General features: G+C 43.7%; 2 protein-coding genes across 10 annotated transcripts; both read left to right on the top strand.

Moving 5' to 3' along the window:
- Positions 1 to 553: 553 nt before the first annotated feature.
- pbrm1l (polybromo 1, like) lies at positions 554 to 12,355 on the top strand. 6 transcript variants are annotated; one of them, XM_077014270.1, is made up of 31 exons: positions 833 to 1,017; positions 1,170 to 1,297; positions 1,378 to 1,518; positions 1,646 to 1,743; positions 1,878 to 2,025; positions 2,244 to 2,402; positions 2,517 to 2,633; positions 2,730 to 2,798; positions 2,934 to 3,032; positions 3,153 to 3,238; positions 3,328 to 3,419; positions 3,597 to 3,810; positions 3,905 to 4,046; positions 4,186 to 4,274; positions 4,355 to 4,634; positions 4,736 to 4,841; positions 4,947 to 5,610; positions 5,739 to 5,950; positions 6,125 to 6,310; positions 6,797 to 6,954; positions 7,053 to 7,307; positions 7,410 to 7,555; positions 7,693 to 7,850; positions 8,249 to 8,432; positions 8,698 to 8,905; positions 9,132 to 9,333; positions 9,540 to 9,689; positions 10,128 to 10,292; positions 11,036 to 11,103; positions 11,182 to 11,383; positions 11,469 to 12,355. In XM_077014270.1, exons 3-31 carry the CDS (start codon positions 1,387 to 1,389, stop codon positions 11,630 to 11,632), a joined length of 4,953 nt encoding a protein of 1,650 aa, XP_076870385.1. In that variant the 5' UTR covers positions 833 to 1,017; positions 1,170 to 1,297; positions 1,378 to 1,386; the 3' UTR covers positions 11,633 to 12,355. The 6 variants fall into 6 exon arrangements, with proteins under 6 accessions (XP_076870387.1, XP_076870384.1, XP_076870389.1 ...); XM_077014272.1 differs by lacking the exons at positions 833 to 1,017; positions 1,170 to 1,297 and adding an exon at positions 554 to 676 and having other exon boundaries at positions 9,540 to 9,614; XM_077014269.1 differs by lacking the exons at positions 833 to 1,017; positions 1,170 to 1,297 and adding an exon at positions 554 to 676.
- Positions 12,356 to 12,455: 100 nt separating this feature from the next.
- On the top strand, positions 12,456 to 20,878 carry stau1 (staufen double-stranded RNA binding protein 1). Of its 4 annotated transcripts, none has more exons than XM_077014275.1 (15): positions 12,456 to 12,659; positions 13,370 to 13,712; positions 13,922 to 14,043; positions 14,187 to 14,367; positions 14,548 to 14,701; positions 14,991 to 15,162; positions 15,424 to 15,519; positions 15,735 to 15,947; positions 16,096 to 16,239; positions 16,378 to 16,524; positions 16,760 to 16,835; positions 16,942 to 17,255; positions 17,333 to 17,455; positions 18,618 to 18,697; positions 19,980 to 20,878. In XM_077014275.1, exons 2-15 carry the CDS (start codon positions 13,523 to 13,525, stop codon positions 20,065 to 20,067), a joined length of 2,100 nt encoding a protein of 699 aa, XP_076870390.1. In that variant the 5' UTR covers positions 12,456 to 12,659; positions 13,370 to 13,522; the 3' UTR covers positions 20,068 to 20,878. The 4 variants fall into 4 exon arrangements, with proteins under 4 accessions (XP_076870390.1, XP_076870394.1, XP_076870393.1 ...); XM_077014279.1 differs by having other exon boundaries at positions 12,457 to 12,659; positions 14,187 to 14,343; positions 14,551 to 14,701; XM_077014278.1 differs by having other exon boundaries at positions 12,457 to 12,659; positions 14,551 to 14,701.
- The last annotated feature ends 4,370 nt before the right edge of the window (positions 20,879 to 25,248 follow it).

The following is a 25,248-nucleotide window of genomic DNA, read 5'->3' as shown; positions in this document are numbered from 1 at the left end:
TTGCCCTACAAGCATATCAACAGAGATTTGAGATTATTAAAGGTGAGCAAGTGTTACACGTGTACGTATAGCAGGCACCATGTCCGTGCCATAGAGAGCAGCCTTACAAGCATATCCCATATTTAAATTCATAAATAAGGTTTACCTAGTGGACCTAATTATTTAGTCAGTTTGCAAGTAAAACATATTAGAGATAAGCCTAACACACTGTAGCCTAGATATTTATACAGTTTTTTTTATTCACACATGTTATGTATATGTTATGTTTAAAATATTTTGTGTAAGAACTCATGCCTATTTATTAATATATTTTATGACCAGATTGATGCATACTTTATGTTTATGTTCAGTGTTGAATAGTAACGAAAGTAATAAACAAAAAAACATTTAACATTAAATAAATATATACAATTTTCTAGAAATGTTGTTGAAACCGTAAAACCTAAAAGTCGTACAAACGCAAAAGAAAGAATGAATGAATAAATTGAAGAACGGAAGTATAATCCCGTACCATCTTACTTTATTGAAAAGACTTTTAGACCAATGCACTTCCTGTGACGTGAAAAAAAGAGGAGGGGCTTTAGGCCAAGATTAGCTTCGCTGGCTAACATTTTTCCTTGTTCTATTTCTTGTGAGAAAATTCTTAACCATTTAAACAGTAACACTTTTGATGCGGGTGAGTCACAGTCAATGTTTATTTATTTGATTCACATTAAGCTTGGCCTATAATCTCACATCAAATGTTTTATTCACCCATGCAGTTAAGCAGCCAGGCTAGCTAGCGGCTAACATTGGTAGCAGCTTACACCGCGCGACCGCTCTTTTGTTTGAGGAGTTCACGCGCAGCACCAACCGAAAACTAGCCTCCCTGCTAACTAGGTGTTTGGCTAACCGTAATAAAAAATATATAACTGGTTAGCTAAAATTCAAAGTGATAAAAAAGCGATTTCGAATATATTTAAATCCCAATACTTCATGTTCCTTTTGTTGGGACGTATTTGTTAAGCTTGACAACTGGTGAGCGAGTGGGTGTTTACTGTTTATCCAGCTGGTTTACAGTTGGTCTAGTGAGCTAGTTGGTGTAGTTGTACTGTCACCAGTGACCGCACGGCTCACGTCCAATGAAATGTTTTTGTTTACTATTTGTTTACTATTTACTGTTTATCTAGCTGGTTTACTGTTTGATGAGGAAACTAAGCTACCCAATCAGCTAACTTGGCCAACTAATACACGAAAACGGACTGCTTTTGCTTTTTTACCTTGACAAGGGGTCATTCTGTGATAAGCACAAGTGATTGTAGGTAAATTTAATAAAGGCTGTGTGAAATATCATTTGCAGTGTATAGAAGTGTTGCTTTACATGTGGAACATTTTCAGGTGCTTCCTATGGGCTCCAAGAGGCGCCGCATAACGTCTCCCTCCAGCAGTGTGAGTGGAGACTTTGATGATGCCACTTCGTCCACTCCAGTCAGTGGCTGGAAGAGGAGGAGGGTGTCTAACACCACTGCTGTTGATCAAGTGAGTTCGCTCAATACATTTTCCTGTTTGCTTCACTGAAGCAAAGACCCAGGATAATATGTTGAGTAAAAATAGTTTTCTTGTTTTCACAACAACAGTAAATATTAACTTGACTTAATTTCTTTAGGTTGCTGTTTGCCATGAATTGTACAACACCGTCAGGGATTACAAAGATGAGCAGGGGAGACAGATATGTGAGCTATTTGTTCGTGCTCCAAAAAGGAGGTATGAGACATTTGCACTTTTTAAAAACGTAGTTTAAACATGTAGCATCTTTTAAACAAACATTTTGACGTTTCAAATATTGGGTTTTAAGTGAATGTGCTTTTAGTAATTCTCAACCCTATGCATGTAATTAGGAACCAGCCAGATTACTATGAGGTGGTGAGCCAGCCCATTGACATGATGAAGATTCAGCAGAAGCTCCGGGCAGAAGAGTACCAGGATGCAGAGCAGTTCACTGCCGACTTCCAGCTGCTTATTAGCAATGCCAAAGCTTACTTTTCGGTAATCATACCCTCCTGCTGTTGCAGTGAGCCAAGTTCCCACTTTCATTATAGCTTCAGTTAATGTGTCTACAGTTTTTATTAGTAGCATTAATAGTGTTGTTGATAATTTCTGCAAAATAAAGTATTTGTTTTATTAATAGTTGTGATTACAGTGAAATGGTTCCAGTGAGCTTGACTCAGGATGTGTGTGTGTGTGTGTGTGTGTGTGTGTCTTAGACTGACAGCCCTGAGCACAGGGCTGCATCCAAGTTGTGGGATCTGTTTCTAGCCACAAAGAATACCCTCCTGCGTGGCGGAGATGGAGAGGAGGCAGAAGAGGATGAGGAAGAGGAGGGAGACTACTCCGAGAACCCTGGAGTCTCCACTGAAGAGGAGGTCAAGAGTCCCTTTAATGTTCTTCATTACCTGTAGCAATATGAACAGGATCAACGTACAAGATAAAGAGTAGCTACACAATGGTATTTCTCCTGACTTCTGTTTGAATGGCAGGCATCGCCCAACTATTTGAAAGGAGTTTTAGAGCAGCTTTTGGAGGCTGTTGTATCATACACTGACTCGTCAGGGAGGTTGGTTAGTGAACTCTTCCAGAAACTCCCTTCTAAACTGGTAAGACCTTCAAATGTCAACTTACTTTCTTTTATTCTTCTTTTGTTAAAATGTTTAGTGTTATCTGCATCATTTTATTTTTCTGCTTATATGCAGCAATACCCAGACTACTATGCCATAATCAAAGATCCAATAGACTTAAGAACCATAGCTCAGAGGATACAGGTGTGTATGTTACTTGCTCATACATTACCATATTTCTTTTTAAACTGTGCAGCTACTGCACTAATTACCCCTGGAATATTCATCTATTTAGTAGAAGTAAGAACCGTTATAGCTATGATATTTGTTCTGGTACAGCTGGGGCACTATAAATCCATCAGTGCCATGGCCAAGGACATTGATCTTCTGACTAAAAATGCCAAAACCTACAATGAACCAGGATCCCAGGTTTTTAAGGTAAATATTGTTACATTTTGTAATATCACACACATATATATAATCCCCAATATCAAATAGTTAAGTCTAGTTTCAGTGTTGTTTCCTTGTTGGCTCTAATTCTTTGTGTAATGTTCAAAGGATGCTAACACAATCAAGAAGTTTTTCATTCAGCGAAAGACCGAAATTGAACAGGCTGAACCTACGAAGTCCAGCCTCCGCATCAGGTACCCCCACTGGTGATTTTATAAAAATGTTTGCTTCGTTGAAGAGAGAAGTTGGTCTTTGACTTTGATTGCGTTGTGTATTCTGACAGGAACCGGAGGTCTGTTCAGGGTGATCGTCTGTCCGCTATTACTATGGCCCTGCAAGCTGGCTCAGAGAGTGATGAAGACTCTCTTCTCTCAGGTACCTCTAAATACTCCTGTCAGGTTTTAGCACTTGGACACTTTTTCAGCATTCTCAACTGAATGTTTTAACTATACACTTTTCTTATTTCAGATGAGGATTACTCATGTCTCTGGATGAATGAAAGTGTTTGTTTTGTTATATTCTTTACTTTTAATTCTGTTTGTGCATCTCCAGGTTCTGTGAGGTACGACGTGGGGGAGACCGATGCTGAGAGCGGGCACTCTCAGAGTGTCTCTGACCCCATCCTCCAGTTGTACCAGGCAGTGCGTGGGGCACGTAATACCCAGGGACAACTCCTGTCCGAGCCCTTCCTTCAGCTGCCCTCGCGCAGGGAGTATCCTGACTACTACCAGCAGATCAAACACCCCATTTCTCTTCAGCAGATCAGGTACCAGTCATCTGTATCACATCCACTCTCGGGCTTCAAAGGTTGGTCTGTATTAAAACACAATAAATGACCATGATATCTGTGACCTTCACAGGGATAACATGCGGAATGGTGATTATGAGGGAGTTGAGCAGATGGAAGCAGACCTTACAACAATGTTTGAGAATGCAAAACGCTACAATGTCCCCAATTCTGCTATATACAAGCGCGCTCAAAAATTGCAACAATTAATACAGGTGAATATTTTCAGCTATAAAAAATGGCTTGTATAAAATGGTATTGGGCCTTAGCTGAAGCTGATCTTATGAGTCAATTTGTATTGTGTGCTACTGAGATGACATTGTAGTATATGATCGTTGTTGATGTATTTTCTAGCTAAAACGGAGAGAATTCAGAGATGATGATGATGGAGACGGTCTGCTGTCCCCGGTGACCCCTGACACAGCTAGCGGCAGGAGGAAAAGGTAGAGCTGTCTCAATCCTTCTGTGTGTTCCTTGTCGTTTGCTCCATCACGGTGGTAATGCTGATCCTTCCTTCTTTCAGCTATAAGAAAAACACCAAGAAGAACCGGATGAAGGCACTGTACGCAGCGGTCACCGAGGCACGAGAGGCGGGCAGCGGCCGGAGACTCTGCGACCTCTTCATGGTGAAGCCGTCGAAGAAGGATTACCCCGACTACTACCAGATCATCCTGGAGCCCATGGACCTCCGCACCATAGAGCACAACATTCGCGCCGAGCGCTACAGCAACGAGGAGGCACTCATGGGCGACATGAAGCTCATGTTCCGTAACGCACGCCACTACAACGAGGAAGGCTCTCAGGTGCGGGATCCTCGTATGAACAGATGCGGAGTAGTGTAAAGTAACGTGGCGAGATGACACGGATGCGCGGCAAATATGTCGTTTGCTTCGCTCACCGACAGGTTTACAATGATTCGGACGTCCTGGAAAAACTTGTGAAGGAGAAACAGAAGGAGCTCGGGCCACCGCCTGAAGAAGACGACGTGGGCTCACCCAAGCTTAAATTACGTACGTCAGAGACTTGTATCTCCTGTACGTTAACAATGCACAATAGCTCCTGAATGGGTGGTGCCTGTTGTTTTTAGGTTTTCTGACATGCGTTTTCCTCCACAGGGCGGAGCGGGGGAGTCTCCTCCCCCAAGAAGTCCCGATCGCAGGCCACGCCCTTGCAGCAGAAGCTAAGTGAACTATACGATGCCGTGCGGAACTTCACGGACTCGCGCGGCCGCCGTCTTAGCGCCGTGTTCCTGCGCCTGCCTTCCCGCTCCGAACTGCCAGACTACTATGCCGCCATCAAGCGTCCTATCGACATGGAGCGCATACGTGCTCACATGACCCAGGGCCGGTACCAGGACGTTGACGCCATGGCTGAGGAGTTCGTGCTCATGTTCCACAACGCTTGCACGTACAACGAGCCCGAGTCGCTCATCTATCGCGACGCCCTGCTGCTGCACCGGGCCTTCCTGGACGCCCGCCTACGCCTGGAAGAAGACGAGGAGGCAGAGGATGGGGCGAGGGGGGGAGTGTGTGTGGCACGACCCGTCCGCGAGCTCATCCGCAATCTCTTCGTGTCGGTGATGGGCCACCAGGATGATGAGGGGCGCTGTTACAGCGACTCGCTGGCCGAGGTGCCCGCCGTGGACCCCGGCAACCCCGAGGACCCGCCGCTCAACCTGGAACTCGTCCGCAACAACGTGGAGCGCGGCCGCTACAGCAGGCTCGACGTGTTCCAGGAGCAGTTCTTTGAGGTTCTGGAGAAGGCCAGGCGCCTCAACAGGTGGGCAGTGAGCTTTTGATCTAGTTATCAAGGGCAGGTTCTTCTACTGAAGCCGTGGTGTCCTTGAAGTGGTAGCGCAGGTTTATTAGTGGTTTGGGAAAAGTGACTAACGACCTCTGTCTCTTCAGAACTGACTCTGAAATCTTCGAGGACTCGGTGGAGTTGCAGCAGTTTTTTGTGAAGATCCGAGATGAATTGTGCAAGAATGGCGAGATCCTGCTGTCGCCAGCACTGAGCTACACCTCTAAACACCTCCACGCAGACGTAGACCAGGAGAAGAGGGAGAAGCTGCCTCAGGAACTGGAGGAGGACCGACTCAAAAGCGAGGAGGACAAAAAAGGCAAGATGATCTCAGCTGTCGTGTGTGTGTGTGTGTGTGTGTGTGTGTGTGTGTGTGTGTGTGTGTGTGTGTGAGAGATATTCACCTTCTTAATGTGAAGGCAGACGATTACTGTCGAAGTCTTGTTTTGAGGGGAAAAATAGCTTGAACATTGATGGCTAACTGTTCTTTCAGAGGATGAGAAAACGGAGGGTCCTTCTGAGGTGCAATGGTCATCAGGCCCTCAGAGCACCTACAGTCAGGAGTGCAGTTTTGAAAACAGCATGTACAGTGTGGGGGACTATGTCTACGTGCAGCCAGCAGAAACCTCCCTGCAGCCGCACATTGTCTGCATAGAGAAGCTTTGGAAGGATGAGGCTGGTGAGCGAGCCTTCTGCTTTGATCTTCTTTCTGCCTTTTCATTGGTTCTGGGTTTTTTTTTTGTTTCCCCCCTGGGCAAAACCATATCTCACTACACTGGGTTTCATACTGTTATTTCCAAACCTAATTGTATTTGTGAACTTTATCATTCAGGGGAGAAGTCAAAATAAGTTCAATATGCTAAGCTCTTGTGCTATATCACACTCTTCTGCTTACTAGATATTAAAATTTTGGTTCAACTTAAGTGTGAAGATGAGAGATCTGCATGACAAACGGGGGCAAAATGTTATCCATGTTTGTCAGTTGTCATTAAGGACTCATGTAGATGTAGCCTTATGAACACTACCTTTTGAATGAAGTCCTACTAACATTTTAAAACAGAAAATTTGCATTTTAGTGCTAAACATTTTAAAGAGAATAAGTGAAAGCCAGCACCACTAATGCATGAATACTTTTCAGATGCAGAATGTGTAATTTTGCCCCCAGGTGACCAGTGGATGTACGGTTGCTGGTTTTACCGCCCCAGTGAGACCTTTCACCTGGCAACACGGAAGTTTCTGGAAAAGGAAGTATTCAAAAGCGATTATTACAACCGAGTTCCATTCAGCAAAATTCTTGGGAAATGTATGGTCATGTGTGTGAAGGTAAATGGTGAAATATATTTAGTTGTCTGTTCTTCTGTCATAATGTGAGAACTTAGCAATTTTAAGTAATTCTCTTGTTAATGTGTTATTTTCTTCAGGACTATTTCAAACATCAACCCGAGGGCTTCAGACCTGAAGATGTCTTTGTCTGTGAATCTCGTTACATCACGCGAACCAAATCTTTCAAGAAGATAAAAATCTGGGCCATGCCCCCCAGCACCATGAAGTTAGTCCCCCGTGATGTTCCTTTACCTGTCATCCGAGTCGCATCGATGTTTGCTGCGACAGCAAAACGGGACCAGGACAAGTTGGTAGACTTCGCCGATGGCGATCACGGTGGCTTCATCGAGAAAGTATGTGCCGTTATGACCTGACATGAGTGCGGATTGTAGAAGGAAACATGCATCTGATGAAACATCTCTGCTCACTGTGATTTCTACACTTGGTATTCACAGGAGAGAGATGACGTTCCTATAGACGTGGCCAGCAGTGAGCCTGGTTTTCAGTACTATGAACAGCTGTGCTACAATAACATGTGGCTCAAAGTGGGCGATTGTGTCTACATTCAGTCACATGGGCTTGCTCGGCCACGCATTGGCAGGTAGGTGATGAGTGTACACGTTCTATTCGTTTCCAGCTTCTTAACCGTTCGTTCTTCCTTCCTGTCTGAAATGAGAGCTTGGTGTTGAAGTTTTGTCAGCCACACGAGAAGACCCTTGTGTGATTTTGTGTGGCCAGGATTGAGAAGATGTGGGTGCGGGATGGAACTGGGTTTTTCTTTGGGCCCATATTCGTTCATCCAGAGGAGACGGAACACGAACCCACCAAGATGTTCTACAAGCGTGAAGTGTTCCTCAGCAACGTGGAGGAGACATGTCCCATGTCCTGCATCCTGGGTATAGCGCTTCCACTCTGATGGGGCGTGTTATGACATGTTCAAAATGTGCATGAATGAATGAATTAAACATTTGATTTATATAGCACCGTTCAAGAACCCAAGGTCACTTCACAGGTAGCATATGACCAAACATTTGCGGCCATTCACACACCAGAGAGAAGCGGCAGCCAGTTGTGCAGTATCAATGTGCAGCCAATGTGCAATATCATCTCCTGCTACTCTTATCCAGACATGAAGAAAATGGCTAAATGTGTTTAATTTGGAAAGTCCAAAATAAGTTTTGTTTTGTTCTGAATGGAAACGATTCTAAATTTTGTAAATTCAGCTTATCTGTATCTTTTTCTTTCTAATTTCTAAACCATCATCTCTCTGGTATCGTTTCTCTCCTCTCCACAGGGAAGTGCGTGGTCTCCTCATTTAAGGACTTCCTGTCCTGTAGGCCCACTGAGTTTGTGGAGGAGGATGTGCACGTGTGCATGAGCCGCTACAATGAGAGCGAAAAGCAGATGAAAAAATTTAAAGGCTTGAAGCGCTTTTCCCTCTCAGCTAAAGTGGTGGATGATGAGATCTATTACTTCAGGTGCTCTTGCATGACGATTCAAAACGCAGCAGGCCACGCTGGGCATATATGTTTTTCGTGTTGCTACTTAACATTTAGCTTTGCGGAGTTTTTGTTACTTGATATAGAATGTCACTTTTAATATCCACGTTCCTGTTAACTACCTTTTGAGACTGTATCAAACAATAACTGGAAACGGCGAGTTGCCTTACTTCATCTTGACTGCTTAGTCAAATGTTCATCTGGATGTGACTGCTGCCTAATATTTCTAAGCTTTCCCCAATAGGAAACCTATCGTACCCCAGAAGGATCCATCTCCTCTGCTGGATAAGAAGATTGAAGAGTTGGAAACTAAATTTGCAGACATGGAGGACCTAGATGAAGAACTGGATGAGCTGGATGAAGAGGATGATGAAGCACCAGAGACACCTTCTATGCCTCAGAGTCAGACTTCACTGACTAGTGACTTAGACATGCCTTATACTCCACCACAGGTCTCACTCTCTCACACACGTCTACATGCTAAACGTTCACAAATGTGACATTTTAAGTCAAAGCAACTTAGTTTTCTGGTCTTAATAGATAAACTAGACCGGTGCAGGTTCAAGTCACATTTTATTGCCAATGTTTAAACTTAACTACCTGCTTGTCAACTTGACTTTCAACAAATGATGATGTGTTTTGGCATTAATTCATTGTCCGGTGATTTATTCTGCACAGTCCACACCAAAATCTATGAAAGGTCTGTCGAAGAAAGAGGGGGCCAAAAGGAAGATCAACATGAGTGGCTACATCCTGTTTAGCAGTGAGATGCGGGCTGTGATCAAAGCCCGTCACCCGGATTTCTCTTTTGGAGAGCTGAGTCGCCTTGTGGGGACCGAGTGGAGGAACCTGGAGTCCTCCAAGAAGGCAGATTATGAGGGTACGTTGATCTTTAAAGGGACTGCTGCATGGCGAGGGATTGGCTCAGTTGTACTTTATTAAGGACAACATAATCCCTTGTGTATTCTTGCTGTTATATAGAAAGTCTATAGAAAATGGCTGTGGCACTGTGGAGCTTCTCGGATCTGGCGAAATTCTTCAGGTGTTGGCAAGTGTTCCAGTCGTCCGATGTTGTTTTGTGTTCAGAACGGGCGGCTAAACTAGTGGAGCAGCAGGAGCGAGAGAGGGTGTACCAGCAGCAGCATGCCTCCCCCAGAGCAGGTACCCCAGTCGCCTCGCTGATGGGGGTCGTGCCTCCCCCGGGCACTATGGGGATGCTTAACCAAGCAATGCCAGGTAATGCCCAATCCCCCTCACCCTTCTCCCCAAGTCAAACTCAAAGGCAGAGCGTCTGGGCACTAAACCAAAAACACCGTCACCTACTGAGCTCATCCGTATTACGACTCATTCTGTGTATGGCACTCGTGCGTGCCCCACAGATGTACTGCATTTGATATGAGTCATACCGCTGACTTTAGCTTAACAGATGTGTGTCTGAGTGTGAGTGAGTCCGTGTGTGTACTGGATAAGGCCTGTGTTTCTGCATGATCACTTTTTATTTATTCATTAACCTCACTCATGCCATGCTTCTTTTCTGCACCTACATTCACTCTCTAGTTCACCTTTCTGTAGACTGTAATGTCTGTCTGTTATTTTGTAGTGCATGTGTCCAGGTACATTTGCATGTCATCATTGCATGGATTCTTTTGTGTTGTCTCTCCCTTCTCACCCAAGGCATGATGGGAAATTATGGCCCACCCTTCATGCCTATGCAGGGCCCTCCTGAGGGCATGATGGGTATGGGTGGCACATCTCCTCACCCCATGGGGGTGGCCCCGCTGCCCCCCCACCACTACCTTCCACCAGGCATGACTGGGTACCCTGGTATGCCCTCTCCGGGTAAGAAGAATCCTACAAGCCAGAAATCCCACCAGCTAATCAGACTTAAATATTGTGTGTTAAGTAAAATAAAAAAAAAGTTAAATAAAATCAACTTCAACCTTGGATTACAGGAAATTTAAATTGATGTGGTGGTGGTGGTTGTAGTAAATATCTTATGGTCTAGTAAATGTCTTACTTATTTACAAGTCCTTGACTAGCTCAGTTATTAAGTGGTCAAAGAAATGCACTCTTGTATAAGGAGATTTCGTATTTACATTGGTCACAATACAAAATCAGTTAAGAAATGGAACTCAGTAAAGACACTTGTCACAGTCCACAAATGATTGCTTAATGATATGATGTTCTTAGGTGAATGATTGGCGGTAGACACACTCCAGTGAGCTTTTGGTCTTCTCTGCATAATTCTGAGTGATTATGATGGCAGTGGCATCTATTACTGATTTTTTCTTTTTTGATATATTGATCATTATTTTTAAGCATTAATTAAAAGGCTTCATCATGACACTCTTCACATTGACCTCACCCAAATTGTGTATACACAGGCACCACTGCTAACAACTAACAATTCTCTGAATGACCTCTAACTGAAGCTACTGCCATGAATTTTTATGTTCCTTTTGTAAGATTAACGTATCCCTTTTGCATCGCTGTACAGTTCTGGGGATGATTGCTGATTACTGACCTTTAATGACTAGACCCTGTACTACTGAACCACTCATTTTACTTGCCTCTCTCACCAGGTGTAATGGGCCCTGGTGTTAATGGTGTAGCAGGAAGTCCAGGTCACGGGACCCCTTATGGGATACAGGTCAAAATGATTTTCATTCATATTCTGTGTTTACTTCTTATTGTGTCTGTGTAGTTGTTAATGCTGTTTCCTCTTTAGATGGGTGCTTATGGCCCTGGGCAGCCAGCCCCCCCGCCGTACCCAGGCCAGGGTCAGCCTTCCCAGCAGCCAAACACGCCCATATTTGTAGCCCCTCCACCCAAGACGCAGCGCCTTCTGCACTCAGAAGCTTACTTGAAATACATAGAAGGGCTCAGTGCAGATGTTCCCACTATCAGTAAATGGGACCAGACTCTTAAGGGTAAGAGGGGAGAGAGGGAGTTAAATAAATATATTTAGTTTATTTTATTTTTTCTAACATTTGCTTTTCCTTTGGTTTGTTTTAGCTCAAAGGAAGGACTCTCGCCTCAGTAGGGAGCAGGAGAGCCGTCTTCCCTCTCATTGGTTGAAGAGCAAAGGTGCTCATACCACGATGGTCGACGCACTGTGGAGACTCCGAGATCTGATGATGAGAGACACTCTGAACATCCGACAGGCCTACAACCTCTAAGTCTTAAACATTGAAAGCTGAGACTCAGGACCCTTATTTATGCAAGATTATATTTCAACCAAATCTAGTATCGTATCTAAAGCCGCTGATGGTACACTTATGTTCTACAGCAATAACAATGTCAGCTTGTTTGTGTCAGAGAAGTGGATGTTAATATGGAAGCACTGGAATTCTCACAAATGCATTAGCTTGTTTATAACTACTGATATGGGTTTTTCGTCTTTGTGGTGACCGTCTCAAGTATTGGAAATATGAAATACAGTTTTGTGGAATAGCTTAATTGTTGAACCACATGTGCATTTAAACTGCTACTCTTCACAAAATAATAGATGTGTAGAAAAGCCCCTCTGAGTGATATCTGCTAGAAAATGATCTGGCTTTAACCACTTTGATGTCTTATTTATGGAGTGAAAACACACCAGGCGGATAAATGGTAATGCAACACAGTAGTATTTTACCAATATTTTTTTATAACGCTGACGAATAAGCTTTGCTTACCTTTATTTTATTGATAATGCGGTGTTTTTGCATTTTGTATGGTCGAATGTATGGCAGAAATATAGGTTTGTACTTTTACCTGAAGATTACCACATAACATTTGACAAAGGAAATATGTACGTGTTCATGTCAGCGACTGGAGTGCACATGACTTGCGCTTCTTTTGTGTTTGTTCTAGCGTATATAATTAAAGTGGACATGGATAAAACAAAAGAACAACGCAGTATTATTGGTGAAATTTTTTTTATTTCAGCAACAGTGATTAAATGAGTAAAATAACCCCCCCAAACACAGATCACCTCACAAACCTGCTCCTGATGTCATTTCCTGGAAGTGGGAGGAAAATCAGGCGATTCTCTTTAGTGTTTGCCCTGTCTTACCTCCTTAGCTCTACCTCACCCATATATATTTTTAATTCAAAAACACACACACAGTAGCCCTCCCTTTAAAAATAATTGGATCAAATCAAGCAAATGCCGAGCTAAAAACGTCGTTATTCATGGGAGTAAGCGGATCTAAATGAAACGAGGTGAGGTCGCGCTGTGGCGAATATGAGGCTCGGCTCTTATTTTGCCGAGCAGAAGCTAGCGGGCTAACCCTCGTTAGCTTCGTCTTCTGGTCCCTTCCTGGCCCCCAAAGACAAATGTCACAGTCTCCACCTGCTCTACAAGGTGGTAGACGGCTATATTTTGTCTCATCCATCCGATTGCCTTATGTTTTTTTTTTATCAAATATATATAAATATACAAAGCTAGCCTAGCTAGGTGGCTATAACAAAAGCTAACGGCGGCCACCGTTCCCCTCACCTAACGTTAGCGCGCGCGAGCCGTTCTAACGTCGTTTCTACCGTCTTTGACAGATGACACTTCTCGGATTAGCCTCCAGGCTACGCGTTTGTGTACTTGGCTGTCTAATGTGATTTTTTGGTTCCTTTGTAGTACTTTAAAAAAAAAGGTGACACAACAAGTATTTGTGTAGCCAGCAGCCCGTAGTTAGCTGTCAAGTATTTGTGCTTTGACTGCCTGCTTTGACTTGTTGACTGGATAGATATGGAATCTAACGGTATCTGTAGGCGCTATGTGGTTGTTTACTCTTATTAAATCTTAATTAATCTTATGCTCAAAATAAGATTTTCCTTGCAATTGCATTGTTGGTGACTGTCATGTTTAAAATGCTGTTATTGTGGTGTTTGTTGTCTCTGGGACTCCACATCAACCCTATTCACTTCTCTCTTTGCAGGCAGAGCTTTGCAGTCTTCCTCCAATTAAAGTACCCATTCTCTCTCGCTCTCTCCCTCTATCCTTTCTCTTGCAAACACTCGCACCCTCTTCTGTGAGACCCCTCTGCTAGACTGCAAAGCATCGTCTTGTGGCACCCAATACATCAATCATAATGTCCCAGCTTCAGTTCCAGTCTCCTGGCAACCCTATGGCCAGTCCCGCCCCTTTACAGGTGGCACCTCCCCAACCTGGATTCAGCATTCCCTGTCCAACTGGCTCCTTACCTTCAGAGAGTGCCAGTCACCCATTACGAAGCTCCGCCCTGCCCTCTGCCTCGGTCACACCCTTCTGTAACCCTACAGGTGGGTGAAAAGTGTTGAAAACCTTGTGTTTTTGGTCATGGCGGTAGACCTGTAGTGATAATACATCTCTGAGCATAGATTAAGATTTATATTGTTGCTCCGATTTTCGATAAAGGGATCCTGATGCTTCTGAGCTCAAATGTTCAACACCTATCAAATGAATGAACAATAATAAAATGGCTAATAATGACATTGATCGTATGTTTCAGTAAGTAACATGGCAAACCCTAAAGAGAAGACCCCCATGTGTTTGGTGAATGAGTTAGCCCGTTACAATAAGATCCAACCTGAGTACAAGCTACTCAGTGAGCAAGGACCTGCCCACTCCAAGGTACACAAACACACACAGCCGTCTCTCTTCTCTCGTTTGTCTTTTTATGTCTCTCTCTCCATCAATTTTTTCTTACTCTGTGTATCAGTTTGCATCACCAGTGCCTTCTTTCTTCCCTCTTCCTCTGTGTTGTTTGCATGTAGATATTCTCTGTGCAGTTAAGTCTGGGAGACCAGCACTGGGACGCAGAGGGGACCAGCATAAAGAAAGCTCAGCACTCTGCAGCAGCCTCTGCTCTCTCCCAGACCACACTGCCCAAACCCAGTAACAGGGGCCCACGTCACCAGGGCAGGAACCCAGGTGGGTTCTACAAGGGCCCTGAATGTATGTCCTATTGCATTATTTTATCATACTGTCTTGTGGTCGTAACATATTAAATGACGTTTTAATGACTGTCTTTTAAATAAATGCAGATGTTTCTTAGACAATTAGATTTGTTGTATTCTGGCCTGGCACGTGAAGGCCAGGGAGTATTTGCAGTTCTTCGACTTGTTTTTGTCTCAGCAGACAGCATGACACACACTGTGGAGTTGAATGCACTTTGTATGAAGTTGGGGAAGAAGCCCATCTATAAACCTATAGACCCATACCAAGGGATGAGACCTACATTCAACTACAATATCAGAGCACCGGGCCCTTACGCACGCTCCATGCAACAGTATGTGCTCAGTTGTATCCTGTTGTGACTTCCACCACCATATGTTTAACTGGCACAGGCTCTCAGGGTGATTAAAGTGCACGCTGTGAACATCACCATGGGTGAAAAGTTAAACCTCAACGCATTTGTTTACCTGGGACAACTGACATTTGCTCAGAAGCAATCAACCCATCTATACAAACACACACCGTTTTACAAATAACTTGATATCTGGCATCTTTTTGATACATTAAAGTGGCGATAACTCAGAACACAGGTGTTTGCAATGGCCCTCTCTTTACCTGCGCAGGTATTATTACCCATTTCCTCCTGTGGCACCTGTGCTGTATCATATGGAGTTGTCCATCGGAGGGCAGCAGTTCCATGGGAAGGGCCGTACACGGCAGGCCGCCAAGCACGACGCGGCTGCGAAAGCCGTCAGATCCCTACAGAAGGAGCCACTGCTACAGCAGCTAGCTGAGGTAGGCTGCAGCCCGGCCTAACCACACTGTCCAAATGACACAACCAAGATTCTCCTGACCACGTGTGAGTCTGTAAAAAATAAAAAAATAAACAAGCTTAAACCGGTCGGAGTTTGTGTTTAAGATAATGAGCTAAGAAAAATTGCTGGCCTTAAGATTTTTTGTTCAATCAAATGTTTACTAGCAATAGAGCGCTTATTAATATAAAAAAGAATATAGTATTTTCACGTAATATATTTTTTAATGTGCTTCTGTCTATAGATGAATGAAGAACCTATAGAAGAAAACCTCAACAAATCTGAAATTAGCCAAGTGTTTGAGATTGCACTGAAGCGGAACATGCCTGTGAACTTTGAGGTAGACTCCAGTTTTACCATAAATGATTCTCGCCACCTAAATGATATCTGACATTATTAAGCTTTCACTGTTTGTTTGGCAAAACAAAGGAAAACAAGATACGAGTCAAAAACATATTCACATTAAATGACTGTTATCACTTTACATGATCGTTTATATTCTCACCAAGTGAACTTCCCAAGACAGATCAGTAATGGTGTAGTGCTCCTGGTCAGGTGCTGAAAGAGGCGGGGCCCCCTCACATGAAGAGCTTTGTGGTCAAGGTGACTGTGGGAGAGTTCACAGGAGAGGGGGAGGGCAAGAGCAAGAAGATCGCTAAGAAGCTGGCCGCCATGGCCGTGTTGGAGGAACTCCGCAAGCTGCCACAGCTGCCCGTCACGGAAAAGATGCCCCCGCGCATCAAAAAGAAAACCAAATCCATTATAAAGGTGCTGCCCCCTTCTGGTGCTTTGACTGAAATGCACTATAGTACAGCCACTTTGTTCTTTTTTATGCGTCTTTTAAGTGGAAGTATGTTTTCTTTTCCCTTTTAGATTGGGGAAGCAGAGTAATTACATAAATCCCCTGTACTTTCAGCTGCAGACCAGTCCCGAATATGGGCAAGGCATAAATCCAATCAGCAGACTGGCTCAGATCCAGCAGGCTAAGAAAGAGAAGGAGCCAGACTACAGCCTGGTGACTGAGAGAGGATTGCCCCGACGTAGGGAGTTTGTTATGCAGGTACCGTCCTCATCCTGTGCAGATGTTTATTAAATTGTTTTTCTTTTGGAAGCAGCTTCACTGTGGTGTGAACAATTTAAATTTTCCAAACAAAAACTCAGAAGGCAAGATCGGGCAGGTTGTGCTTCTCTCTCTTAGGTGTCAGTCTCTGGTCAGACTGCGGAAGGCATGGGCCCCAGTAAGAAGGTGGCCAAGAGGAACGCTGCAGAGAAGATGCTGGAAACCTTGGGCTTCAAAGTGCCTCAGCCTCAGCCTCCCAAACCAGCACTGAAAACCGATGAGAAGGTTCGGCCAATAATGTTTATTTGCTGTTCATTCAAGAACCATGATGGGTGTCTAGATTTCTCTAGAACTAACCTTCACAATGAATGTAGATCCGCATGTAGGTAGGAGAACGCAGTAAATCCAAAAGAATGAGAATGATGTCACTGGAGCAGTGCTCTCTGGGTGCTAGCTTTAGCTCTTGCTTTTCGCTGCATTAAAGGTGAGGTTTCGTCTTTGGTTTCTGTGTTTTGCACAGCCACCTCTGAAGAAACCCGGAGATGGACGTAAAGTGACCTTCTTTGAGCCGAGCTCTGTGGAAGAGGGTGGCCTGGGTGTGTGTCATAAATAAAAGATAAAGTTCACTGTAAAACAATTCATGTGCTTTTGCGTCTCCCAACATCTCCTGCCTCACGCTGTCTTTTGTGTGCCCCTATGTAGCCCCAAAGGAGGAAGACTTCCGGTTGCCCTTCCTCAGCCACCAGCAGCTTCCTGCCGGCATTCTGCCCATGGTGCCCGAGGTGGCACAAGCGGTCGGTGCCATCCAGGGCCCCCATGCCAAGGACTACGGCCGGCCCAACCAGGCCAAGGTCTCACTGACGGCGATGATCGCCAACGAGCTGTTGTACGCCGGCACGTCGCCCACAGCCGAGGGCATCTTGAAGAGCAACAAAAACCTGGCGCCGAGACCCCACGGGCCTTTCACTAGACCGTCCGAACAGCTGAGTTACCTGTCCGCCATACAGGGCCTGCAGGTACCCAGTTAACATACGCACTCGTTCACAAACAGGACTGAGGAATGAGCTTCACTCGTACTTTGTGTCCATCGCAGGTGGAATACAAAGACTTTCCCAAAAACAACAAGAACGAGTTTGTGTCTCTGATCAACTGCTCCTCCCAGCCGCCTCTTATAAGCCACGGCATAGGGAAGGATGTGGAGTCCTGCCACGATATGGTACGTCTGGCACCACACGTGTAGTCCTGGTAACACACTGTGCTTTAATCCAGGAGAAGAGTCTTTGAAATTCTAATGTGTTCACTTATTGGGGAAACACCCCTGCCGGTGCTTTAATGTGGTGGGTGTGTGTCTGTGTGTGTGTGATGTGCTTTATTCTCTGTATGTCACAGTCGTCTCCTCTCACCTCTGCCTTTGCTTCCTTGTGTTTTGGGCACCATGTGCTTTTGATTTGCTTCCATGCTCCTCCCACATTGTGTCCCATTGCATAGTAATTACTAATACTAACTTATTTTTGAGTATATATTATGCAGTAGGTTTATATGGTTTGAAAGGACACAATAGACAATGGAAAAGGAGGAGCTACTCATGTCTGCAAAATTTGGAAAAAATGGCAGAAAACCTAGACTGTTCAGTGGCGACAGATGCAGTTGCAGTTAACGCATGTTGCAGTTAACGCATAGGTAAGATAGGTAGCTAACATAAATATCCAGCCAACTGATGGCAGCCAAATTGAATCTATCTGCATTTATAAACAAATTTATTAATTTGTGTTTATTACCAGTGTAAATGTAATATATCTGACGAGAAATCTAGGTTCACATCATATAGGTATCATTCATTTCCATTTTTTATTTCAATAATAAATCCCTATTAAGTGGTAGCCACCTCACTTGTGTCTTATCTACAGCACCTCTCAGTATCTGTCCCCAGCTGTCCCTGGACTGTCCCCTGTGTATATACAAATTGTTCTTTGTTAGGCATTGTTGGTTTGTGTGTCAGTTTCCCTGTGCTTACTTTATTAACTTCATTATCACCTTATTACCTAACTTGTCCAGCTTGTCCTCTAGGTAATGCCATTGATTCCTGTAGTTTAGTAGTAGTCTGGCTCAAGGATATCTTTACCTATTCTGACCTATCTGTGCTACTATTTAGGGTGAATTCTGTAAACAGATGAAAAACTCTGTGTAAGTCGTTCTGGATAAGAGCGTCTGCTAAATGCTCTAATTGTAGTCAAGTGCTCTTTTGAGTCTGTGTATCACTGTCATCCTTAGCAGTGTCTTTTTTTTCTCATTGTCTTCCTGTCACCTGTGTTGAACTCCAATTAATTCCATTCACAGCTGCATCCTGCTACCACGTCACGCTCTGTTTCTGTTCACAGGCTGCGTTTAACATACTCAAGCTGCTCGCAGAGTTGGACCAGCAGTCTAATGATCGCCCAGCCAATGGACCAATCTCTGGGTCAGTCTCACCGCACACATAGCGGAAGGGCTTGGTACTCGTGTCCCACCGTGTTGGTACTCGTGTCCCACCGTGTTGGTACTCGTGTCCCACCGTGTTGGCGCTCGTGTCCCACCGTGTTGGTACTCGTGTCCCACCGTGTTGGCGCTCGTGTCCCACCGTGTTGGTACTCGTGTCCCACCGTGTTGATGCTCGTGTCCCACCGTGTTGACGCTCGTGTCCCACCGTGTTGGTACTCGTGTCCCACCGTGTTGGCGCTCGTGTCCCACCGTGTTGGTACTCGTGTCCCACCGTGTTGGCGCTCGTGTCCCACCGTGTTGGTACTCGTGTCCCACCGTGTTGACGCTCGTGTCCCACCGTGTTGACGCTCGTGTCCCACCGTGTTGGTACTCGTGTCCCACCGTGTTGGCGCTCGTGTCCCACCGTGTTGGTACTCGTGTCCCACCGTGTTGACGCTCGTGTCCCACCGTGTTGGTACTCGTGTCCCACCGTGTTGATGCTCGTGTCCCACTGTGTTGATGCTCGTGTCCCACCGTGTTGATGCTCATGTCCCACCGTGTTGATGCTCGTGTCCCACCGTGTTGACGCTCGTGTCCCACCGTGTTGGCACTCGTGTCCCACCGTGTTGATGCTCGTGTCCCACCGTGTTGATGCTCATGTCCCACCGTGTTGACGCTCGTGTCCCACCGTGTTGGCACTCGTGTCCCACCGTGTTGGCGCTCGTGTCCCACCGTGTCGGTACTCGTGTCCCACCGTGTTGACGCTCGTGTCCCACCGTGTTGACGCTTGTGTCCCACCGTGTTGACGCTTGTCTCCCACCGTGTTAATGCTCGTGTCCCACCGTGTTGGTGCTCGTGTCCCACCGTGTTGGTACTCGTGTCCCACCGTGTTGGTACTCGTGTCCCACCGTGTTGACGCTCGTGTCCCACCGTGTTGACGCTCGTGTCCCACCGTGTTGATGCTCATGTCCCACCGTGTTGGTACTCGTGTCCCACCGTGTTGGCGCTCGTGTCCCACCGTGTTGATGCTCATGTCCCACCGTGTTGGTACTCGTGTCCCACCGTGTTGGTACTCGTGTCCCACCGTGTTGATGCTCATGTCCCACCGTGTTGGTACTCGTGTCCCACCGTGTTGGTACTATTTTTTCACTGGTATAGATGGATCTCATTTAGTCTGGCTAAAAAATAAAATACAATGTGTTTTTTACATGTTTATTAATGACACTGAAATGTAAGTACAGTATTGTACAGTACAGTAAGTACAGTATCTTCTTTCATTATAGGTGTGGCAAACAAGACCTGGAGGGGGACTCACTGCTCAAACCGGCTAACTCAAGCACCATGGGAAAAAGTCTGGATGGTGCTGTCTAGAATATCTGATTGGTCGTGCCATTTAGGAAACACTAGAGAAAAGACACAAGCAGAGTTCTGATTGGCTACTTCAAAAGCCTTGTTTGTAACCTTTTGAATAGGTTACACAAAACCTCACAGTTAAACAAGATTGAGAGATTAGTGCTTTTCCTTGATGTTGTTTAATTGTACACATAGTTGTTTTGCTTCATCATATCCTGTGGTGGTTTTGTTTGTTTCTTTTGGTTGTCAAAATGCTAAAACGATAATGTGAACTATCACTTGAATATATGGATTTTTTTTCCCTTTGTTAAAATGGAGGCATTTTAAAGACATGTTTTTTTGTTTTTTTTTAAGAACTGTGTGTAATTATGAGCACGCATTGAGGATGCGGTTGGTTTGTTGTGCCAGACGTATGGTGACGTACAGTCTGAAACCCCTTTGGAGGATATGATGAAGCTAAGGCAATAGCGCTCTGTCAATCTTGTATTTTCTCCAGTGCTTTGAGATGACAACCATAAAAAGACAAAATCCTTATCTTCAGTTCCATGTAGGACTGGGAAAATGTTTCGTTAATCTCAGTGTGCCGTGTGGTGGCGTCCTGTGATGTCTTCTGTGTGTCAGTGTGTGCATGTGAGTGTATGTATGTGAGACTGTGACACAGCTGTTTGAGTGTGTGAATGTATATGGTTCAGACCTGGGTCATAACCATCTCCTGCAGTCAAACTGACACGTCCCTCCCCTTCAGTGTAAACGTACCCTATTTTCTGCCAGTTGAGTCGTCTCCTCCTCATGGAATGTAAGTAAAATGTGCCACTGTGCTCTAAAATCAGTCACAAAGTCTCTTTTTAATGTGTCCACACCAGTAAGCAAGACAGAAAGAATGAGTATGGTATGGTACAGGAATTTGTGAGAAATTATGGCAGATTATGTTGGTAGATTTAGTTGAAAACTGAATGATTCTCATTGTACACGTGTAGCACAGTATGTCAACATTCATGTTAACATTAGATGCACATTTCACAGGAAGAGAGAAGACCTTTGGCTTAAAAAGGCTGTTTTAATACCAGCAGTCTGGTTGTTGCTCAGATACTGAGTAAAAGTTTGATTTCTGGCTTAGACTAAATCTCTAAATCTTGAAGGTTTACAATCTAGAAATGAACACTGTGCTAATTCAAAAAAGCTACCCTGATGGGTACCTGATGACAAATTAGACTGGCCTTATACGCCCCCATAATTGAGCAACAATGCCTATTCTATCTCTTCAATATTTAATACCTTAATGACACCAGTAGCTTCAGTATAGTTCATCATTGCCTTGAAGAAAAGGTATGTGCTGGAACCAGTATGTCACCACATTGAATTCCAATAGTAATATCCTGCTGAAACACACAGCACACTTATTACTGCTTCTGTCACATAAACACCTGTGTATTTAACCCTAGCTAATGATATATCCCTATTGGTATCACTTTTCTTATGTCTTTGGGGGCTTACAAATGAACTAGAACCTTTACTGTAGTTTAAAGGGAGGATGGGTAACAGGGTATCCACTGGTGATTGGATGTTTTTTGCATGGATACAGGATAGACAGACGGTTACAGGACCTCACATGGTTATAAGAAGGACAGGGAGCTGATACCTTCAGTGTAAACCATGGCCTGGTCTGTAAGGTTGGTCTTCTTAGCTCATGGTACGCCAAACTCGTCTCAAGTAGAAAATGTAGCATATAAAATATTTGGATGACAGTAAAAAAAAAATATCTAGTCTCCATTTGATGCAAATCCAGAAGAGTGAGGCTGTAGTTTGCTAAACAAAAATGAATATACTGTGCATATCAGTTCATCAGATTGTCATAACTGATGCGCACAGTTATGTGAGTGTCTGTTCTCTACGTGCTGTTGCCAACCAACTTCATCCTGCATCCTTATAGCATTTATTTTACCATTCGCATACTGAATATGCATAGCACAGGGTAAGTACGTAGAATACAACATCCTCATGCATCTAGACAGATAACACAAATACAATCATCGCGCTTTAGAAATAACTGCGTGTGTGCGCATTCCTGTGTTTATGTGTGTTTGTGTCTACTCTTGTTTGGGAATGTGAATGAGGCCCACCGTCACGGCAGCGCCTACATTATTGCTTTTCTGCATGAACAGCCTCTCGCTATAAGAAGTAAATTCATTAACCCTTTTCAAATATTTCAGCACCAATGCAAAATACACACCAGCTAAGGAAACATGACTGAACAGAAGGGCTTTCCAGTATATATACAGACCTCTACTTATTGAACCATGGAGTGATATTGACACGTGGTCACGTTGGTAAACCTCACACAAATACAGAACATATCGTTTGTCCTTTATGCCAGTTACAGCAGCTTCCGCTTGGGATGAACTTTGTGCTGACCTGTTTTGACCAAGCAGTGACCGCTAGTCCAGTGGATTTCAATAGCCAACCATACCATTCTCAATCAGTTTCACATGACACTCATATTAATCTTAAATTCCATTCCAGTAAAATGTTTTCAGTGAAATATGTCTTGAGTCATCAATATACTGCTCAAAATGTGTAGTGCGACTACTCACCTCTATCGCTGAACTTCTTCCACTTTTGTAAATAGTTTTTTTACTGAAAATAAATATACAGAAAATAGGATATTTTGACATATTTCAGTTCCCTTTTTATGTACAAGACAAAATATTGTGTAAAAAGATACAGCTACAGAGATGAATACTGAACATGGACAATGAGTGAACAATGGAAACATGTTTTTACTTATCTTAGATTTTTTCGTATTGACATCTTGAGGTAGGCCTTTTGTTAAAGTATTACACTGAAAAATTATTCAAGGGACATAAAAGTTTAGCTAGCTGTGAGATATGTCACTTTTACCTAGAAATATAAATTAATGTTTTAGTCACCAAACCTGGCACCTATTTACAGTATTTAACTCTGGCATCATTTACAGAAGGCATGAAATGAAACTTTATGGTGACCACTTTGTGACCACTGACAATGGAAGTCATTTTTGTTTTTGGTATTTTTGCAACATTGCATTCAGCCTTTCTTTGGTTAGCTGGTAGGGGAGCTGTAGGGCATTTGCTATGAAATGACACAGAGTGACGAGCTAAAATAATACTGAATAAAATAATACTGAGTGGAAAGCTCCTACTTGTTCACTCCAGAACAGATGTCCATCCAGGCATTTTCTTCTGGACAGAGGACAGGGAGCTGAAAAGTTGGACTGTCAGGCCTGAAATCGGACTTCCGATTACATTATATATCAATGACCACTATATTTGGAACAACGCAGTATGCAATAATTCTTGCACAGTATTATAATAATAATAATAATAATAATAATAATGTGTCATGAATCAAATATGTTTAGCACATGTTACTAGAGGCTCAACACAGAGGTGAACCCTAACCTAATGAAAATTGCCTCCAGTCTTTGCATAAGCCGAGCCATAAGCAATAGTCTCTACATTCTTTTCACTTGCCTGTGCAACAGTCCTGGACCTCACACGCAGTGCCAGCTGGCCGTGAGCACTGTGCTGGGGGCGGAGAAGACTTGGACCAGGGTAGGTGTGTCTGTTCTGCTCTGCACAAGCTTACTGCAGGCACACTGCATGTTGTCAAAGATTCATCCAAAGAAAGTACTGTGCTACATGGGCCACTAGAGGGCAGTGTATGACCATTCTATGATATGATGGGCATTCACGGTTGGTCGTTACACTTCAGACAGATATGGCTAAGATCCAGACTTGCATCCAAGAATATGAGTAACATTGGTGCAATCCAATTTTCTGGCAGTTGAATAGCAATATTGCTTGTCAATATACCCATGTTTTTAATACTTCTGGTTTATGCAAGTCATATTAATGAAAGTGCAATATTAAAAACAAATAAAGAATCTAATGACACACTGGACGTTCATTTCACATATTTCTTATCAGTCATATTTTCTGTTTGTTGACAAAACTGCGATACTCATAATGATTAAATGCCCTTCCTTTTGTTTAGAACAGAAATGTTTGTTTTCTACAATTGTCTTTTCCCCTCTAGCTTTATAATACGGTCCTTTGAACAGTCTGAGTTCCATCAGAGGAGAAGATGATAATGGCCAGTCTGCTGAGGGAAATAAAGCTTGCAGAGCTGCTTTGAGCATGTAGCTCCATGTTGATAATCACTACCCATGGGCTGCTGTGCTTTCTTCTCCTCTCTTAGGTGACTGTCATCGCAGCAGCAGGCAGTGCACAAGCCACGGGTGCAGAGGGCTATGGAGGCGTAATCGCCACTGGCATTCCTGCTCTTGCCCCACCATTTATGCACACACACACACACACACACACACACACACACACGTACGTACGTATGCAAGCTTTGCCCAAGCTGGTACACACACATACACATTTCACGCATATAACACTGAGGTCTGGTAGGTAAATCATTCAGAAATAGTTTATGTATGTCATCTTCTAGTTAATGTCTTCTTCTAGTTCTGGTGTATGCAGGGATGACATCGTAGGAATCTGACTTATGTGTACAGTACTCCTACCACTAGTGCAAACTGCAAGAACATCTTCGATACATCATTTATACATTTATGCAGATGGTATAGGAATAAATGATCCATATGGCCTTTGATCATTTGTATAATTTTATTTGATGATAAGCCAGCCAAAGGGGGGAATGTAAATTTTTTTTACTGAAAAGAAATATAAAGATAATAGGACATTTTGACACATTTCAGTTCCCTTTTTCTTTACAAGACAAAGTATCATCACATACAGAACAAGATACGTCTCCAGAGGTACGACATGCTTCAAACAACATAACACACATACAGAAACAATGGCATAGAAAGTCGACAGGTAGAAAGTGTACAAAACACACAGCCTTTTAGACCTACAAACAACGACATAGAAGAGTTCTGGGGGAGCGAAAGGATGTAAACACTTCTCTCTTTTTTGTTTTTGTGAAATTCCCTGGAAATTAAATGGTTGCCTTTTCTTGTTTACTGTTATCAAATGCATGTTTAAATTACCTATTTACTACTTTTTATTTCTACAGTTTTATAAGAAAAAAGGAAAATAAATGAGTGGTCAATTGATTGTGCTTTCTGGTTGAAACCTGACACATACAAACTCATATTCTGTTCTCATGAGCCAGCTTTTATAAAACAATAAA

This window comes from Brachyhypopomus gauderio, chromosome 8 (assembly GCF_052324685.1).
Source record: "Brachyhypopomus gauderio isolate BG-103 chromosome 8, BGAUD_0.2, whole genome shotgun sequence".
Taxonomy (NCBI): Eukaryota; Metazoa; Chordata; class Actinopteri; order Gymnotiformes; family Hypopomidae; genus Brachyhypopomus; species Brachyhypopomus gauderio.
Note: the sequence above shows the minus strand (reverse complement) of the source record. Positions and strands in the feature narration are given on the sequence as shown.

What these genes read in the sequence shown, in the direction of transcription:
- pbrm1l (XM_077014269.1), top strand. An exon ending in CAGGATCCCAGGTTTTTAAG is followed by an intron (nt 3,033 to 3,152) that starts GTAAATATTGTT and finishes TAATGTTCAAAG; the next exon opens with GATGCTAACACAATCAAGAA. An exon ending in CCCTGGTATGCCCTCTCCGG is followed by an intron (nt 10,293 to 11,035) that starts GTAAGAAGAATC and finishes CTCTCTCACCAG; the next exon opens with GTGTAATGGGCCCTGGTGTT.
- stau1 (XM_077014275.1), top strand. Translation starts at nt 13,523, where the DNA reads ATGTCCCAGCTTCAGTTCCAGTCTCCTGGCAACCCTATGGCCAGTCCC. An exon ending in ACCCTTCTGTAACCCTACAG is followed by an intron (nt 13,713 to 13,921) that starts GTGGGTGAAAAG and finishes CGTATGTTTCAG; the next exon opens with TAAGTAACATGGCAAACCCT. An exon ending in TGGAGTCCTGCCACGATATG is followed by an intron (nt 17,456 to 18,617) that starts GTACGTCTGGCA and finishes TTCTGTTCACAG; the next exon opens with GCTGCGTTTAACATACTCAA.